We start from the raw sequence: 17,940 nt of genomic DNA, 5'->3' as shown, positions 1-17,940 counted from the left end.
CCGTTTCGGCGCAAAGTGGCTCCTTCAGCTAAGCCGAGCCCCAACCGAACTCCGGAATGCTGTGATTTCCGAGTCGCCAGGCTGCCGCTGAGTCCTATGTGGGAGGGTGAGGGGCAGGGAGCTGCTACGTGTCTTATAACCTCCCCCCCCCCCCGGAGGTCTTCGGGAAAAAGGAGGAATCAAACCCCCACCGCCCTCCTCCGATTAATAGGAGCGAGCGGATCGAAGCGCCTCCAGAGGATCGACGAGCTGCACTCCAGCCGCCTTCGAGCGCAGGAGAGAAAGCAGGGGAAGGAGAAATCATCATGTCCGGGAACAAAAAACAGCGCACGGTGAGGAGCACCGACATGTCTAAGGCTTGTGGGTCCGAACCGTCTCCATCACTTTGATGGGACATTAACTAAGACGGGTGCCGATCACGTCGGGGGGGGGGGGGGGTTTAACTGTTTTATGGCGAAGTGACACTAATTTCGAATATTGTAGCTGCTTTCTTTGACATGTTTTTTTATAATGTTTTTTCTTTTAAATGTTCTTTTAGATGTTTAATATTTACTTTTACAGGCGATCCTCTGACACTTCCTCCTGAGTCGGTTTATAAACCGCACTGCCGACAGATATCTAGGATCTGCGGTGTTAGAGAAAGTTCCGTGCCAGTCTTTCTAATTTATATCGTGTATTAGTAAATCTTAAAAAGCACCAACTTTATGTCGTTTGCATGACGGATGTGGGACACTCGGCTTGGGTTAACATGTACATTGTGCTTTTTTTTATTGCGATCGCCCTGCATTTTCCCGATTACGTGTCGTTTAATGTGCACTTTTGCCGAGCTTTCCGTGGTGTCACCCCGGGCCGAAAACGTGTACGGTGCCGAAACAGTGGGGCTGTTGTGTGCCCCTCATGAATGGCATTACTGACATTTTATTTCCAGCCCCGTAAAGTTTCCCGGTGCGTGTCTCCGTCCCCCGGGGAAGCGCTGGCACTTTCCCCCATCCGTCCAGCCTGAGTTCGGGCGATGAAGCGCCGATATGTGAGGAAGTTGCTTAACTCGGTCCCCAAAGTTATATCAGTGCCTCAGCGTGTGTCCGGCCGTTTCCCTTTACAATCTATCGCTGTCGTTGTGCAAAAAATTTGAAGGTAATCCGGTGGCATTTTGAAGAAATGAAAACTTACGTCAGCTTTCAGTAAACTTTATTTCGACTCGCTGTGGTTAAGTATTACGTTGCGCTTAAACGGGTAAGAAGTTAATGACGTGGACATGCGGATCCTCTATACACCTTCAGCCAAGGTATTGAACGCGATCAGCCTTCAGTCTGCCACCCTACACAGGCTGGTACGGTGCACTGACTATCTGATGGATTTAGGCTTTTACCTTGGGGGGGGGAGCGTTGAGTTGGCCGGCCTTGGACCCCCAGAGGTTTTATTCTCCCAACTTGGGAGATTCTGGTTCCTCTCCTCCGTTGTCACCTGGCTGTCTTTCCGTCATTTTTTTGTCTTCCCCTTTCCTATATAACAATAACTTGAATTTATCTGCCCTGCTTAAACGTGTCTACATTTAGAGGGACAACTGTCCCTCCACAAAAGGAAGACAATCAACAGAATGTTAACAACTTGCCTTAAGCAAATCCTCTATTATATATTTGTGTTTGAGTTCTGGCAAATCGATGTGAGGTTTGTACAAAACTGAAAAGGCAAATAAAAGACGCTTTTTTATGCAAAGAGTAGTGAAGCAGCGCCAAAAAACTTTAATGAAGCCAGATCTTTAAAGATGATTTCTTTAGTTTTTGGCACGGTTTAACTAATAACGATGGTTACTTAATGACAATATAGATACAAGTCTTACACAGAAGGCGAGAATATGTATTTTCATGGATGAGTTTTCGATTGTGTTTAATATGGTTAAGAGGTCTCCTTCATGCAGGAAATATAAGAATTCAGACCAGGAAAAGAGGCCCGTTTCTTATTGTTTAGTCTGTATGGACATGGTTTGGAAGTTCAGTACTAGTACAGCCCTGGATTAAAAATCAGCTTTATTTTTCCTGTAGAGTGCATCTTATCTTTTGAGAGCTTGGACTTGAACCAAGTATTTGAATTGCATAACACAGTTTTATTTCGAATGACTGAATTCTCTCAGCTTTAACTATTGCAGTTTTTTGTTGATGATGGTGCATCGGGACATGAGGTACAGCCAAGAGGTCAGACTGCACCACTTTGAGGGGGCGGAGCCTCCGGTCGCCACCCCCCCCCCCCCCAGTCCCGGCGTGGGAGTTCACAAATGGAACTCCATCTAGCGGAGTGTGTTTAGGAGTTGCGGCAGTCACCTCGCCATTGCGTGTTAATTTTTTTTTAAAGCATAATCTCTTATCTGGAGAGGCCACTTTGGGCCAGAGGAGAAAGTGAAAACCACAAAAATGTCGTGTTTGTCTTGGAGAAGTGTCTGTTTCGCCGTTGAAGACCTTTCTGACTTTGGCTTCCAACTGATACCCGCAACTTCTGCTTTCTTAAGGACTTCCTTCTTTTTCTTCTTTCTACGGATTTGGAGAAGAGGGAAAAACATGTATTTGAAACACACACCGTTAGGGTCCTACAGGACGGCTGTCCCGCCAAGATGCCTGAACACACAGCTCTAATCCTTTGTCCTTTTCTTTTGTGTGTGTTTTTTCTCCGCTGTGTAGAGGTCGGAGAAAGGTACCTCATGAGTATCACATCTGCATGTCGTTCTCCCTCCGATGCCATACTGTCGTTACAAAAATCCGTCATCATAAATTTATTTAAGATACCTGGTATGTGTGAATGGAATGCTGTCATGCAAATGTCAAATTGACACAGGGCATGCGTGATGTTTTTGCCGATGTTAAACCCCTTGGGCAATGACTGTATCCTCTGTGCCGGTGTGCATCTCAAGGAGCAAGGACCTGTCGTTAAATGTAACAGATGAGAAATGTGACAAAGTAATCAGCATGAAAATACAGGCCTCGCTTCCATCCTGGAATCAGGCCCCTGACCCAATGGGATCCCAGGCAGCGGAAAATCAGTGTAGCCTATTTTTTTTTTTTTATCTGGCTGAAACTATATTCTCCATCGTAGCTCTGCGTTTCTGCGCTTGTGTCACTTTTATGACTGGCCTTTTCTGATTATCTCCCTGGATCTACACCTGTCATTAAGTCAGGAAGATTGTAACCTCGATATGATGAGTCATGTGATCATTAAAAAGCATGACTGTGCAGAATATGAAACCAATGAACAGGTGAAACGTCCTTGAAACTTTAAGAAAAAAAAAAAATCAAATCATCTAAATCACGTATTAATATTTTTTAAAAGTAAAATTTAAGGATTTTTACATATTTTAGCAAGTGCATTTATTTTTCATTCTGCTGACCCTGGGATTTGAACCAGCAACGTTTCGGTCAAGGGATCAGTGTCTCATGCTGCTGTGCCACACTCCTCCCTCTTTTAATTACTGGAACTTGATCAAGATTAAAACAAAGTTCTGTGTTTCGGGAAAAGAAAGAACCATTATTATTTTATTAAAACACTGGCATATTTTTCTCTAGTACGTCGCTGTTTCCTGATTTGAGCCGGGACACATCAGTCGAGTAGCATCTTCTCGTTTTGGTTTCTTCTTCTTCTTTCTTCTTCTTTGGAGCGAGCCAGTGCGATAAGACGTGGGCCCGTAATCTTACAGTTAGGCCTCACTTGCTCCGATGCCCCATGCGACAACGTGTCAGCGGTATCTGACCCACCAGCCCTCTTTCTGTGCTGCAGTTTCAGTTACTGGGAAGTGAGAGAGCTCACTGTTCACCGGGAGTTGGCTTATGGGCATCGTGAAAGGCTGCTTGTTTCTGGAAGCCTGTCTGGGAGGGGGGATGGGTGTGTGTGTTTGAGTGTGTGTATTTGTGTGTGTGGGTAAAGGTAGAGTACTGGGGGGGGGGGGGGGGGTATGTGCTGACCAGATTTGCCACGTCATCACCGTCCATCTCTCCGTAACACACTGCTTGTATTGTCCTGACACCCTTGTGCAGATGTGCGCTGCTGGTCCGAAGTCCCGGACCGAGTCCTTCAGTAAATAATCCTTTCAAGACAATGAAAATAAATAGCCTTTGTTTAGCTGCTTTTGGTTAAATGTTCTACCAATGATTTAAAGCAGGGCTTCTCAACTGGTTTAACCTTAAGACCCACCTTTTTCCTTGGTTGTTAAATCACGACACAAATAAAAAAAAATACTTTCCAAAAACTAGCAGTAATAGTAAATATACACAGTGCTGTAATAGTAGTGCAATATGTTCATGCACAGTAAAAAAAAAAAGAAAAAAATGTTCAATTCTTTTTTTTTAACCACACATCTATGACCCAATGAAAATGGTCCCACGATCCAATTTTGGGTTGCGACCCACCAGCTGAGAAACAGGGTGATCTGGTGAAATGCGATGCAGTGGACCTTAGGGAATCCAGTCTAGCAGGACCCAGTCTTTGGCTGTTCCTTTGGGCAGATGAAACGAAACACAGACTGTGATCCGAGCCACTTTTGCAGCATTGATAGTGTCGATCGAGGCCTTCCGTCAGAGACGGGGTAAATGTGTGATGTTCTGCTGTGGTGTGAGCGAGCGAGTCGTACGATTTGCGTTGAGTCATATGTGGTTAACAGCTACGACTTGTGTGCCACCACTTGTGAGAATCATACATTCAGGGTTAACTGCGTCCACCATTTCAGACACATGGCTGGCTGTGTGCACCTGGTCACAAGGTTATTAAATGTGGATCAGTTTTGAATTAAGAGGTGTCGTTTTACAGCTTGGTATTCAAAGTTTGATTGCTGTCCTCTTAAAGAGATCATCTCGGATTTGCCACGTCCTCGAAAGTAAAGTTCGCCCTGCAGACAGTCATTTGGCATCTGAAAGAAATACCTACTGAAAGGGCCATTTTAAATTTTTGGTGTCATTTTAAACAGCTGCCACTTGTCTAAAATGACGTCATAACATTAACGTAACAGTGTACATAACGTCTCAGTGGCTCCACGTAACAGCTGACACTTTTGAAGCTTGGCATTCCGCTCGACTCCTGGTAACCATTACCAGCCCACAAAAATCTCGACTTTTGTTTGAAATCCAACTCTTCGCTCTGACTGGATCCTCTTTACGGACGCATAATGCGCTTGGGCATGCTTGCTGTGTGCTGATCCTAACCACCCATTCGATGCGCTCTCACAGGACCTGCAGAGGTCGACCAACGTTGTGTACCAGGCGCACCACGTGAGTCGGAGTAAGAGGGGGCAGATCGTGGGTACCAGAGGTGGCTTCCGAGGCTGTACCGTCTGGCTTACGGGTAAGCAAACTGGCAGTGCGGGCTCCAAGCCAGGGTGCAGTTTGGGATACAGTTATAGCACTGCATTACCGGGGGATGACGCACTCCTCAGCCTTAAACGTCATTTATTATGTTTGTGTTTCATTACTGACCCCTTTTCAAACAGTAAAACCCTCTTTGTAAGAGACTAAATAAATTTTTACCTTAGTACAGATGTTCCTTTTCTGTACCTTTTACTGTGTATACAGACATGGTTTGGAGCTAACAGGAAGTGAGGCAGGGACCCCCTGAACCAGATGCCAGTTGATCACAGACTTCACACAAACAGATGTAATCGCAGACTAATTTATGCAATTTAGGAACACCCAGTTGCCTCACTGTATGTTTCTGGACCGTGGGAGGAAATCCGAAGGAAACGCATGAAACATGTAGACACACACACACACACACACACACTAGGTATGTATATCTTTGTGGGGATTGTTTCTATGGGTGTATCCTAATCCCAAAAATAACAACCATAACCCCTACCCAGTACCCAGCCCTAACCTTAACCATGAGTAACCAAGCAAAATGCATGACTTTTGGCATTTTTAATTTTCTTGATTGCAGTGAAAATGGAGTTATTCCTTTTGGTGATTGAAAAGGTGGTCCCCACAAGGTCAAAATAACAGGATCTTATGTCCCCACAATGTAAAATATGCATGAGTACATACACACACACAAAGGCTGGAGGGTTGAGTAGGAGCAGCATTCAAACCCACATGGTTCCAGTGGTATGAGGATACAGTTCTACACACTGAGTTACATAGTGCACAGAGTGAAGCCCTTTTAACTGAAAAGCATTATGGGTTTTTTCACCCCTTCACCATCAAGGCCTGTCCGGTGCTGGGAAGACCACGGTGGGCTTTGCCTTGGAGGAGTACTTGGTGAGCCACGGCATCCCATGCTACTCCCTGGATGGCGACAACATCCGGCACGGGCTGAACAAGAACCTGGGCTTCACGTCAGCCGACCGCGAGGAGAACATCCGGCGCATCGCCGAGGTGGCCAAGCTGTTCGCTGACGCAGGCCTGGTCTGCATCACCAGCTTCATCTCCCCTTTCACCAAGGTGAGGCTGCACTTCGCGTTCTCTCCCTCCAACAGCTGAATGGAACCTTATTCTGAAATGTTGATGATGTAATACAATGTCAATAAAAGGCACTTGCACAATGTCATAAAAAAACATGGATTCTCACCCCTCAGTGTAGTGCTGCGCAAGAACATATAGTGTGGGATTGTGGGTAATATTTGAATTTCAGCTTTTATGATTAGCTGGATGGTCTATTCTTGTTAACAGTAGACATAAAACAACAGGAAATGGTGAGAAACAATGGGAGTGATAGCAGAGCCACCTAAAGGTCCCAAGGAACCACCTTTCCCTCTTTGGGTGTTTAGCGAGAAACAGACAAAACCGTAAATACAAGGAATATGTAGCTGAACCATAGGGTAATGTACTGCTGGTGCTCTGGGTGGTACACAGGATCGAGAGGAGGCCAGGAAGATCCATGAGAGCGCCAGGCTGCCCTTCTTTGAGGTGTTCATCAATGCCCCCCTAGAGGTGTGCGAGACCCGGGACGTCAAGGGGTTGTACAAGAAGGCCCGTGCGGGAGAAATTAAAGGTGTGGCCTGCTATGTCCTATTTCAGGCAAATATACAATGAACACACAGTGGATGCACAACAAATATATAGCAAAAATGACAGCGAGTGTCCAGTGAATACACAATGAGTATATATAGCAAATATACAATGAACACACAGTGGATGCACAACAAATATATAGCAAAAATGCAGTAAACACAGCAAATACACAGTGAATACACAATGAATTCATAGTGAATATACCATGAATATATAGCAAATAAACAGTAAACAGATGGAAAATATACAATTACACAGTGAATACACAATTAATATATAGCAAATACACAATGAATACAAAGTGAATATGCAATGAATGTATGGCAAATAATGTTTGATGTCATGTCTTTTTATACTTGAGTCCTTTCTACATATGTCCTATGTTAATTCTGGAGTTGGCCAATAATGCAGTTTACTTCACATCATACTGAGTATAACTGTGTATGTGACAAATAAAACTTTGAAACTTGAAATGTACAGTAAACACATAGCAAATGTACAGTAAACGCACTGCAAATACACATTGAATACACAGGGAATATACAGTAAATACAGAATGAATGCATAGTAAACATATAGTAAATGCAAGGTGAGTGCGCAATGGATTCAGCAGAGTGGTTCAGGGTTTGCCTCTCAAGGGCAGTAAGTGAGTTATGTAAAGAAAAAAGCATTATCATGATTTACATAATGACCTTAAGCACACCTCGAGGTTATGTAGTAAGTATTACCTTGTGAACAAGGAAAGGGATGTAGTGTTGGGAATGATGACCAGGCCCCCACAATCCCCCCGATCTTAACCCTGTAGAGCTAGTTTGGGATCAGTTGTATTGAAGACTAAGACCAGGTTAAAAACCACTTCAGGCCTGTTGGAGAAGCAATACCAAGAGTCTAAAATTTGAGAATATTTTGAGATGTAGAGCACTTCTCTTGGTCGTTGCAGTGTTTGATATGTATTACTTTAATGATTTACTTTAATGTAGTACTTTTACTATATGGTGTATAACATAAAAAAGGCAAATGTGCTAAAAACAGGTGTTCAGACTGTTTTGTGCTATGTATATATAAATACAGATTATTGTTTACCAGGAAAAAGTACATAATGATCTTATTAAAATCCACACATTTTCCATATTACTCACACAGTATAATGTCAGTGGTCAGGAGTCTATCCCAGGAGGCCATGTGTCAGGGTTACTCCAGATGACATGCTAGTCCATTACATGGCATATTCAAGTTATAGGGAATTTAGAACATGGGGAGAACATGCAAACTACACACACACACATTTGTAATCATATCTTTGTGGGGACATTAATTTCTAATCCCAACAATGACAACCTTACCCCCTACCCAGCCCTAACCTTAACCATAAGTAACCAAACGAAGTACCAGACTTTTTGGCATTTTTAGTTTTTTGATCACAGTCACAGATTTTTATAAAATTGAATTTTCCCTTGCGGGGACAGAAAAAAATGATCTCAAAAAAACAGGTTTGATCCCATTATGGAGCATTATTGGTTCCCACGATGTAATATATACTTGACCCACACACACACAGACCCAGCATGGGGCTGGATTTGAACGCACAATCCAGGAGAGTGAATCTTCATTCCTATCCTGCAGGCTGCTTTTCTGCTTAAGTGTCTGAATGAACTTAAAAATGGTGACAAACATAATAACTGGAATAATGACGATTTTGGAGCTGTCCAAGCCACTTGCGGGACTGCGGGTGCTCCGTATGATCTGCCCCCCGTGTGCCCGCAGGCTTCACCGGCATCGACTCGGACTACGAGAGGCCCGAGGCTCCGGAGCTGGTGCTGAAGACGGGCGAGCTCACCGTCAATGAGTGCATCCAGCAGCTGGTGGAGCTGCTGAGGGAGCAGGTGAGCCGCACTCTCTCCCGGGTGACGGCAGCTTTCACGGGGTACCAGTGAGGCCCGTGTCAGAGCCACCCGACGGTGGGCAGGGTGCTGCGTTCGTGTCACCGCGACACGTTTAGCCTCCGAAACATGCGTCACCGCGAACAGATCGCTTATGCCAAAAACCTGCTCCGGCACTAAGTGTGAAATGTTGTCATGGTAATTTTTCCGTTGGATAGTTGAGCATGATGCACTGCAATGCTCTTCTTTTAGTATATAAGGCAACAGAAAGTGGGAGTTTAGAAACCAATGTGTGTGTTGTTGATGACTTTGTGTGCGTGCGTGTGAGTGAGTGTTATATTGTGTTTAATGTGTACCAGTGATCATCCGCCACGTCAAATTTTGATTCGGCCAATAAAGTGACGGTTATTTTATTCAGTTAAACTTCTGGTGCGGTTGATGTCGTGGCTAAGCGGTTGCCTTTTAGATCAGGGCAGCGCCGCTGGTAGCAGTATGGGAGCCAGCAGGTGAAATCGTGGTGGTTTTTGTGTGCAGACCATTGTCCCCACTGGCATCATGGAGGAAGTCAATGAGCTCTTTGTACCGGAGAATAAGCTGAATCTGGCACTGGCCGACGCCGCCACTCTGCCAACCTTGAGCATCACCGAGGTAACATCTCTCATAGGTCTCACTGGCCTTCAGTCGTTACCTAGCAACGAAGGGCCACACACGCCTTCCTGAGGGCAAAGGAAGACCAGCACATTTATGAGCTTTCTTAGATACTCCATGCACTATTTGAGTATAAATTCATGATATAAATCGTCCTTTATCCTTTATGTTACATTGTTTTATGTTATGGCGTGATTTTCTAGGAACAGCTATTAACAATTGAGGAGCAAATTTCCAAAACTCACTCAGCCCACAGGACACGTATGTGTCTAAATCCAGGGGCAGTTTGTGGCTCAGGGGGTTAAGCCTCTGTAGCTGTGATCAGAAGGTCACCAATTCGGACCCTAGCCTCGGAAGGGTAGTCAGGGTTGTGAGGCTCTCAGCTCCATGGGTGCTGCTGCAGGGGTCCATATGTGGACAGGATAATTTCACAATAAGTACCGTTCCTGAGTGAGTTTGGGAAATTTAAACAAAGATCTGTTTTGACGCTCTATCATGCCTGATGCTCTATCAGTCTCTGCTAATGCTGGTTCCCTGCTGCATTTTGCTGTTGCTGTATTTTTGCAGCTAGACCTGCAGTGGGTGCAGATACTGGCCGAGGGCTGGGCCAGTCCGCTCAAGGGCTTCATGAGGGAAAGAGAGTTCCTGCAGGTCCTGCATTTTGGAACGCTTCTCGACGGTAAACTGGTTCTCACGTCGAGTTCACGCCTCTTCCTGAAGCGTTCTGAATGGAACTATGATTATCACACTCACACTCTATCTCGGCCAGATTTGTTAAGTGGGTGTTTAGCTGTAATGTATATTATTCTTCTCTTTTTTACTATAGTTATCAATTCCTATGTTTAGCCCAGCCGTAATTTCATTTTTTTTTTTACGATGTTTTGAGGTTGTTCTTTGGATTCACGACAATTAGACGGTGCTGGAAATGCTGTTTCCTGGTGACCGAGGTGATGCTGCTGATGAAGTAGGTGTTCATTCTTTTTTTTTTGCCAGGTGGCACCATCAACATGTCCGTGCCCATCGTCCTGCCCGTATCTACGGAGAACAAGGAGCTTCTGGATGGCTGCACCGCCTTCGCTCTGGAGTACAAGGGTCGCCGAGTGGCTATCCTGCGCAACCCCGAGTTTTACGAGCATCGAAAGGAGGAACGCTGCTCTCGTCAGTGGGGCACCAGCTGTCCTAAACACCCCTACATCAAGGTGCTACCATGTTTGCCAAATAGCATTTTCCGCTAATATGAAACATTTTATTGCAGACAGTGGCAAACAAGAATGTTTGCCTGTTTTAAAGGACGTGTGCAGGTCATATGACTTAGCTTTCCTTGTTTGGCTGACAGATGGTCATGGAGGGAGGTGACTGGCTGGCCGGCGGTGAGCTGGAAGTGCTGGAACGAATCAGGTGGAACGACGGGTTGGACCAGTACCGGCTGACTCCACGGGAATTGAGACAGAAGTTCAGAGAAATGAAAGCAGGTGAGTGCAGTGCTTTCAGTCTACTGGACATGGACGTTAGAGATAAAGACGTTTCTTGAGACCTTATATTTTAAACCGCCCCTCCCCAGCTTTGCTCCCGTGTCTATGGGTGTGTTAGCTGGGAGAAGTCCGCTACTCATTAAAAAGGCGAATAAAAGTATGTTATGTTTGACTGTAGCCCAGGAAATATAATTAAAATCTGGAATTTTGGCCACAGACATGCTTTGATAAGAACAAAAGAGAACAAAAACACATGGGTCACTTTATCTGGGAACAGAGTTAAGCAGTTAAGCAGTCAAACAAAGATTGGCTTCAGCACAGGGGAAACACACACAGGGAAAGAGTAACAATGTTGGGAAGGGCAACCGGACACAGGGTCAGGTGCAGTGGGGCTACCAACCAGAATTTGTAATTTTAGACTGACCACACCCCCCCGGTATTATTTGACCTGATCATATATATATATATATATATATATATATATATATATATATATATATACACACATACACACACACACACACCAACCAGTTGAGCATGAAGAGTCACAGTTACACAGTATTCAACTGGTTGGTTGAAATAAAATCTCGGTCTGGACGTTTACTCTCTGGACCTGAATTACCCAACTCTGTCTATATCAGTGTTTCCGGTCCCTAGTCCTCGGGGACCCCAAACGGTCCACCTTTTTACTCCCTCCCAGCTCTCTGCTGAACAGTTTACATATTTGTCCCCTCCCAGCTTCTGTCAAAACATGGACTGTCTGAGGGTCCCTGAGGACTGGGTCAGGAAACACTGCTCTACAGTACATTAGATGTGCAACACAAACATCAACGCAGCAGGAGTCTGCCAACTCCCTATTACAGTTTCCATGTTTAAGTTTTCACTCTCCAGTGTTAATTGTGACAGCATGTTTTGATTTAGTTTTAGTCTTAGTCTTTTGATGAAAATGCAGTTTAGTTGTAGTCATGATTTTTTTGGTTTTAGTGTAGTTTTAGCTGACGAAAATTACAGGATATTTAGTCCACTAAATTTACAGTACATGCAGTCAATGACACTAAAAGGTTTTGTCATCATCTAATACATCATTTTCACATTTCTTTGGAAATTTCACTTTTCTGTCTACACACACACACACACACACACACACACACACAAACACACACAGATTGGTTTGCCCCTGTCCACTCTAAATTCCTGAAGGAAACGTATGTTATGCTGTTACTATGTCACGACGGTTTAGGTATGAACGTGCGGTCTTTACCTCTATTTCTAAAACGGCATTGTATGAACTTTATTTATCATTAAATAAAACAAACACACACACAAACCACAATTTAGTCTCAAACAAAAGACTTTCATATGACGCATCTTCTGAAACAGATTAAACAAAAACTCTTTTATTCGTTTCGTTTCATTCTGCTTCAAGTTTGTGTTGTTTTTCCCCTCTTACTGCTGCTCCAGTCCTGTTTTGTTTTTCACCAAATGTGAAATTTATCTATATGTCAGTTTGTATGCAGCTATGTAGCAGAATATGGTATTTTGACTGAATTTTCAAACCAGCACTATTCTACTGCTGTTATATCTACCCCATGGGGGGGGGGGGGTGTGCTGCCCAGGATGAAATACCCTCCAGGCCTAGCAGAGACATAAACACTTCACAGGCAGGTTTTAAAGACAGAACTGCACGGCTCATGTGTCTGGTGCTGTTGATTATTGATTAATTCGCAGTTTGGCTACCAGAAACATACCTTCATCAAACAAACTATCAGTCTATACTAGGGGAGGCCAACCCTGTCCCACCCTGGTTACACAGCAATATAATTTGCAGGGGGGGGGGGGGTATCAAACACGCAGAACAAAACCACATCCCATAGTGGTTCAAAACTGGATACAGCTCTTTATTTTTCAGTATGGGACAATCCGCATTGTATGTGGGAGAGGTTGCGACTGAAATTGTCACATTTCCCAAAGGACTTAAATGCATGACTGCACTGGTATTTTCCTTTTGCACAATTAAAAAAATCATAACAAATAATATATGGTCTTATTTAGTGTATATACACTGGATGAGCTACAGTCAACAGGAACAGTATTTATAGATTGAAGTCTTTTGAAGTAGAACTCTTGGTTCTATCACTTAGAGTATACCAGTGCCTACATTACCAATGTAAACGTGTCTATTGTGTTTGGGTCAAGAAAACACAAGAGTGCGCATGATTGGAAAGACTAGCCAGGCTTCACAGGGTGGGATTAAGAATGTGTCATAGTCCATAACTATCCAATCACCTACTAAATAGAAAGTGATAGGAAATACATTGTCGCCTGTTTAGCTTAGCGAAGCAGAAATTGTCTTGCTTCGCTGAAGTTCCCTTTATCAGGATAAGGATGGTGGTGTTTTGCACAATACCTTGTCGCGTTTTTTTGAACCGCTGCACTTTTTTCGGTGCCCCGTTTGGTGATAGTACATTGGCATTAAAAAGATATTTTAAGTGATATGAATGTCACATTTTATACTCTTTATTTTTGGAGAGGCATTGTCACAACGATTGCCTTAAAGAAACCTCCACTGCCCAGATACCAACATCTGGGCCATGTGATTTGGAATCTAGAGACAAAACAGACACCTATTTTATTATTTCTAACTGGGCCTTGGCGATTCCCTTTCATTCTTGAGACATTGAACTAAACTAAATGTGAAAATGATCACTTTACTGTGATTCACGCCATTTTGTCGTGATTTATTGCGCCCGTGTGACCAAGCGAATAATCGCCCCTCGACCTCGCTTCCTGTCTCCGCCAGATGCTGTCTTCGCATTCCAGCTACGCAACCCGGTGCATAACGGGCATGCGCTGCTGATGCAGGACACGCGCCGTCAGCTGCTGCAGCGCGGCTACAAGCGGCCCGTACTGCTGCTGCACCCTCTGGGCGGTTGGACCAAAGACGACGACGTGCCGCTGGACTGGCGCATGCGGCAGCACGCCGCCGTACTAGAGGAGGGCGTGCTGGAGCCCAAGTGCACCATCGTGGCCATTTTCCCCTCCCCCATGATGTACGCGGGACCCACGGAGGTACGTCCTGGCCTACAGGCACCTTCCATTCACCCAATCCCTGCCCATGTCTAATCGTATAGCGTTTGTGCGCCCCCTACAGGTCCAATGGCACTGCAGGGCTCGCATGGTCGCCGGGGTCAACTTCTACATCGTGGGTCGAGACCCGGCTGGCATGCCACACCCCGAGACCAAGCAGGACCTGTACGAAGGCTCGCACGGGGGCAAGGTGCTCACCATGGCCCCCGGCCTCACCTCCGTGGAGATCATTCCCTTCCGGGTCGCTGCGTACAATCAAGTCAAGAGAGCCATGGACTATTATGACCCAGACCGGTGAGGCACCAAGGGGTGTGAACCTTGGACCACAACACTGCTGGGGCAAGCAGTACAATATAATACCATTGTTACATAGTCACTTTAAAGACACTAAATCAGGGGTCTCGAACTCAAATAACCTGGGAGGCACTCAGTAGGAGCCGAAAGAGGCTACGTAATTATAATTCGCTAAACAACTAACATGTCGACCGGGGCCGACCAAGCTTGGTGCCACCACTGATTTATGGAATGACGCTATATCATTAATTATCGTTAATTATGTCGCAATAGTGAACAAAAAAACATGTTGCAGGAAAGTACATTGAGACCACCACCCTGACTGTATTAATAGATAATAAGCAGCTGAATTTTATTGATTTACTTGGCAGGTGCTTCTATACAAAGTGATATATAATTGAGACAGCAGGGTCAACCTGTCCCTGAAGTATTTAGGATTAGGAGCCTATGGTGAAATCAGTCTGGAGATAAAAGGAGCTGAACCTTCTAAACCTTCTAATCACGGGCATGAAGTTCTAACTCACAGAGCTATGCACCACCCTACAGAATGATGAATTCCCATGTTTAATTCCAACTTTCAGGCACAGTGAGTTTGACTTCATTTCTGGCACCCGGATGAGGAAGATGGCACGGAGCGGAGAGAACCCACCCGATGGTTTCATGGCCCCCAAGGCCTGGAAGGTCCTCACCGAGTACTACAAGTCCCTGGAGAAGGACCAGTGAGCACCAAGCAAAATAAACATGGCCTTCGCCTATCCTTTTAACGTTCATTTTTTAAATGTCATAAATGAATATTTATAGTCAACATATTTTGTAATGAAAATGTAAAATAGAGTATTTTAGTAGGTATAACTATCGGCAGTTAGAATCTTCTACTCTGTCTGTCTGTCTGTTGGTCTGTCTGTCTGAGAACAATTGAAATGCTAATGTTGGTGATTTTATTTAATATGAAATTGTTGGAGAAAAGGGAAGGTGTGTGACGGACCTTTAGGAGAAAGAGGCCATTTCCGATGGCCAGTTCCACCACCGAGAAGAAAATGGGTGCGTAGCAATACAATAGTGTGTAAACTGTAAGACTCACAAAAGCCAGTGCAGACCTGCTCTCTATCAGCTGTTTATGCCCAGAGATTAGCACTAAATGTCCCTGTATTCTCTCGACTGTCATTTTTATGGTTTCATTGTCTTTCCTAGTACACAGACTTTCTTTGTCCTGACATGCAAACTTTACCTCAATGTAATTGAAAATGATGTTGAAACATGTTTGTCAAAACACTCGGGAAGTCTGTTAAACAGAAACAGTCTGAAATTTTGAGCGATTGTAGTCTTATTATTTTTTGTTTTAAATGAAGCAGTTTTGGGAGCCCCTTTGCTCTCAAACTCAGATATTTTTATGTAGTTAAAGCTGCACAAAATAACATTGAAAATGGAAAAAGTGCCTTTTTGCTATTGAATGTCAACATGACTGTACTACTATTCATGTGGAAAGAAAAAGTATTTATGTATTTTAATCTTGCCTTAACCTGATTGCCTTATAAAAAATAATAATAATAATTATTATTATTTACTAAACTCTTTGACGTAAGCTGGGTTTAGTTTAAAAAGTCTTTAAATTTCTTAAACTCTTTAAATAAACTTAAAATTGATTCTTAATATCATTCTTTGTTGCAAATTCTTATTTTGAAATATTCCAAGTAAAATGAACTGAAATGTTCACATACACAATTACAATAAATAAACTGATTTTCATCTTGGAATATTATATTACATAAGGATTTGGCCAGTCTGGACATTTTTCACGTCGTTTAATTTGTTTTCTTTCGATTTTCGTTAATATTGGTTTAGTTAGATTTCCGGGAATATTATTAGTGTTACCCATTGTTGCCTACTTTCTTTGGGTTACATTCATGTTTTATCCAAAGTGACAAACATTTTTGAGAAATATATATCACATACAGTATATTGCCCATAGAACTGAGGTAGCAGGGAAGGCACATTGCACTACTTCTGCAGGCGACTTGGCCACAAAGAGGAAAATCAGCCGTTTCTCTTTTTTTCAAAGACTCAGCGGACAGGGGTTTGCGGCTGAAAACCACACTGATATCCTACACCACAAGTGAGTGGGTGGGTGTGTAGACTATGCATTGTTTTTTCGGAAGATGCTGGAAAACTATATCGTTAAGTTGGGTTTCAGCTGTTATACAGCTGATAGAAGGTTTTGGGGATCGCTGACTGCTTCAGTCAATGAAAATACATAAAATTCTTCAATGTGCAAGGGCGCAAGAAAAACTATTTCTGGCATCAAAAACTCAAGAGTTTTACAGCCGTTGATAGGAAGGGTTCCTTTCCTTATGAATTTCCTCCTACCACTCTTCTGTCTCGTCCCTCTCTGTCACTCACATCTGAATTGTCATGTCTACTTGGCAGTTTATAGAGATACCAAATTTCGTTTTCAAGGCCACCGCATGAATGATGTTTTAGGCATCAAAGAGAAACATAATGCTCAAATAACCTGCGGTTGCGTATTAATTTAATAACAAAAATTAACTACCTGCCCAGTTGTTATACCAGAGTTCACTTTTCATTTTGTGAACGTGATGTAGAAATAGCTTTAATTAAATGTGACTAGGTAAATATACTCACTACACATTTTATTATGATCACTATACTACTGCTGGGTAGGGCCTCCCTTGGCTCTCAAAACAGCTGCAATTTATTTCTGTCATGGATTCCACAAAATACTGAAAACATTCCCTTGTGATTTTAGTCCATGCTGACAATATTGCATCACACAGTTCCTGCATATTTGTCAGCTGCACCTCCAATTAGAATCTCCCATTCTACCACATCCAAAACATGTTCTGTTGGATCCAGATCCTTGGACTGCGAGGCAGCGGCACACGAGCCATGATCGATTGGTATTAACCGACCCGAAGCGAGCCAAGAAAAAATTGCCCATACCATTACACCACCACTACTAGCCTGGACTGTTGACACAAAGCAGGTTGGGTCCATGGATTCACGCTGTTGACGCCAAATTCTGATCCTACCATCTGTGCCGACAGCAGAAACCGAGGTTCATCAGACCAGGCTACGTTTTTTCAGTCTTTGAACTGTCCAGGTTTGGTGAGAACACGCTCACTGTAGCCTTGGCTTTCCGTTTTCAACAGACAGGACTGGACCCCGGCATGGGGTCCACTCCGTTTAACCATCTCCATGTTCGACATGTACATTCTGAAGTGCCTTTCTATTCACCAGTTGTACAGAATGGTTATCTGAGTGAGAGTAGCCTTTCTGTCTGCTGGAAACTCAATCATCGACAAGGAGTTTCCATCTACAATACTGACACTCATTGGATGTATTTTTATATTATTCCGCTGTTCTGAGTTTAACCCAACAGAGTGTTTGGTTGAAAATCCCAGGAGATCGGCAACTGCAGAAAAACTGAAACCACCATTTCCGGCCCCAACACTCAGTCAAAATTACTGAGATCACTGAGATTTTTTTTCCCCATTCTGGTGTTTGATGTGAACGTTAACTGGAGATCCTGACCTGTATCGGCGTGATTTTATGCATTTGTGC

General features: G+C 43.7%; 1 protein-coding gene across 1 annotated transcript; it reads left to right on the top strand.

Annotated features, from left to right (window-relative positions):
- The first annotated feature begins 160 nt into the window (after positions 1-160).
- On the top strand, positions 161-16,011 carry papss2b (3'-phosphoadenosine 5'-phosphosulfate synthase 2b). The gene is made up of 12 exons (XM_023830900.2): positions 161-332; positions 5,205-5,319; positions 6,175-6,410; positions 6,822-6,960; positions 8,745-8,863; positions 9,395-9,508; positions 10,076-10,187; positions 10,502-10,707; positions 10,845-10,980; positions 13,781-14,049; positions 14,132-14,361; positions 14,943-16,011. The coding sequence occupies exons 1-12, from the start codon at positions 306-308 to the stop codon at positions 15,082-15,084; spliced, it is 1,845 nt and encodes a 614-aa protein (XP_023686668.2). The 5' UTR covers positions 161-305; the 3' UTR covers positions 15,085-16,011.
- The last annotated feature ends 1,929 nt before the right edge of the window (positions 16,012-17,940 follow it).

This window comes from Paramormyrops kingsleyae, chromosome 20, assembly GCF_048594095.1.
Source record: "Paramormyrops kingsleyae isolate MSU_618 chromosome 20, PKINGS_0.4, whole genome shotgun sequence".
NCBI lineage: Eukaryota > Metazoa > Chordata > Actinopteri > Osteoglossiformes > Mormyridae > Paramormyrops > Paramormyrops kingsleyae.
The sequence above is the reverse complement of the archived record's forward strand: the minus strand, read 5'-3'. Positions and strand labels throughout refer to the sequence as shown.

Excerpts from the sequence above, each read along its gene's own strand:
- papss2b (XM_023830900.2), top strand. The coding sequence starts at position 306 with ATGTCCGGGAACAAAAAACAGCGCACG. Across the intron at positions 333-5,204 it reads GGAACAAAAAACAGCGCACG|GACCTGCAGAGGTCGACCAA; the intron begins GTGAGGAGCACC and ends GCGCTCTCACAG. Across the intron at positions 6,961-8,744 it reads CCGTGCGGGAGAAATTAAAG|GCTTCACCGGCATCGACTCG; the intron begins GTGTGGCCTGCT and ends GTGTGCCCGCAG.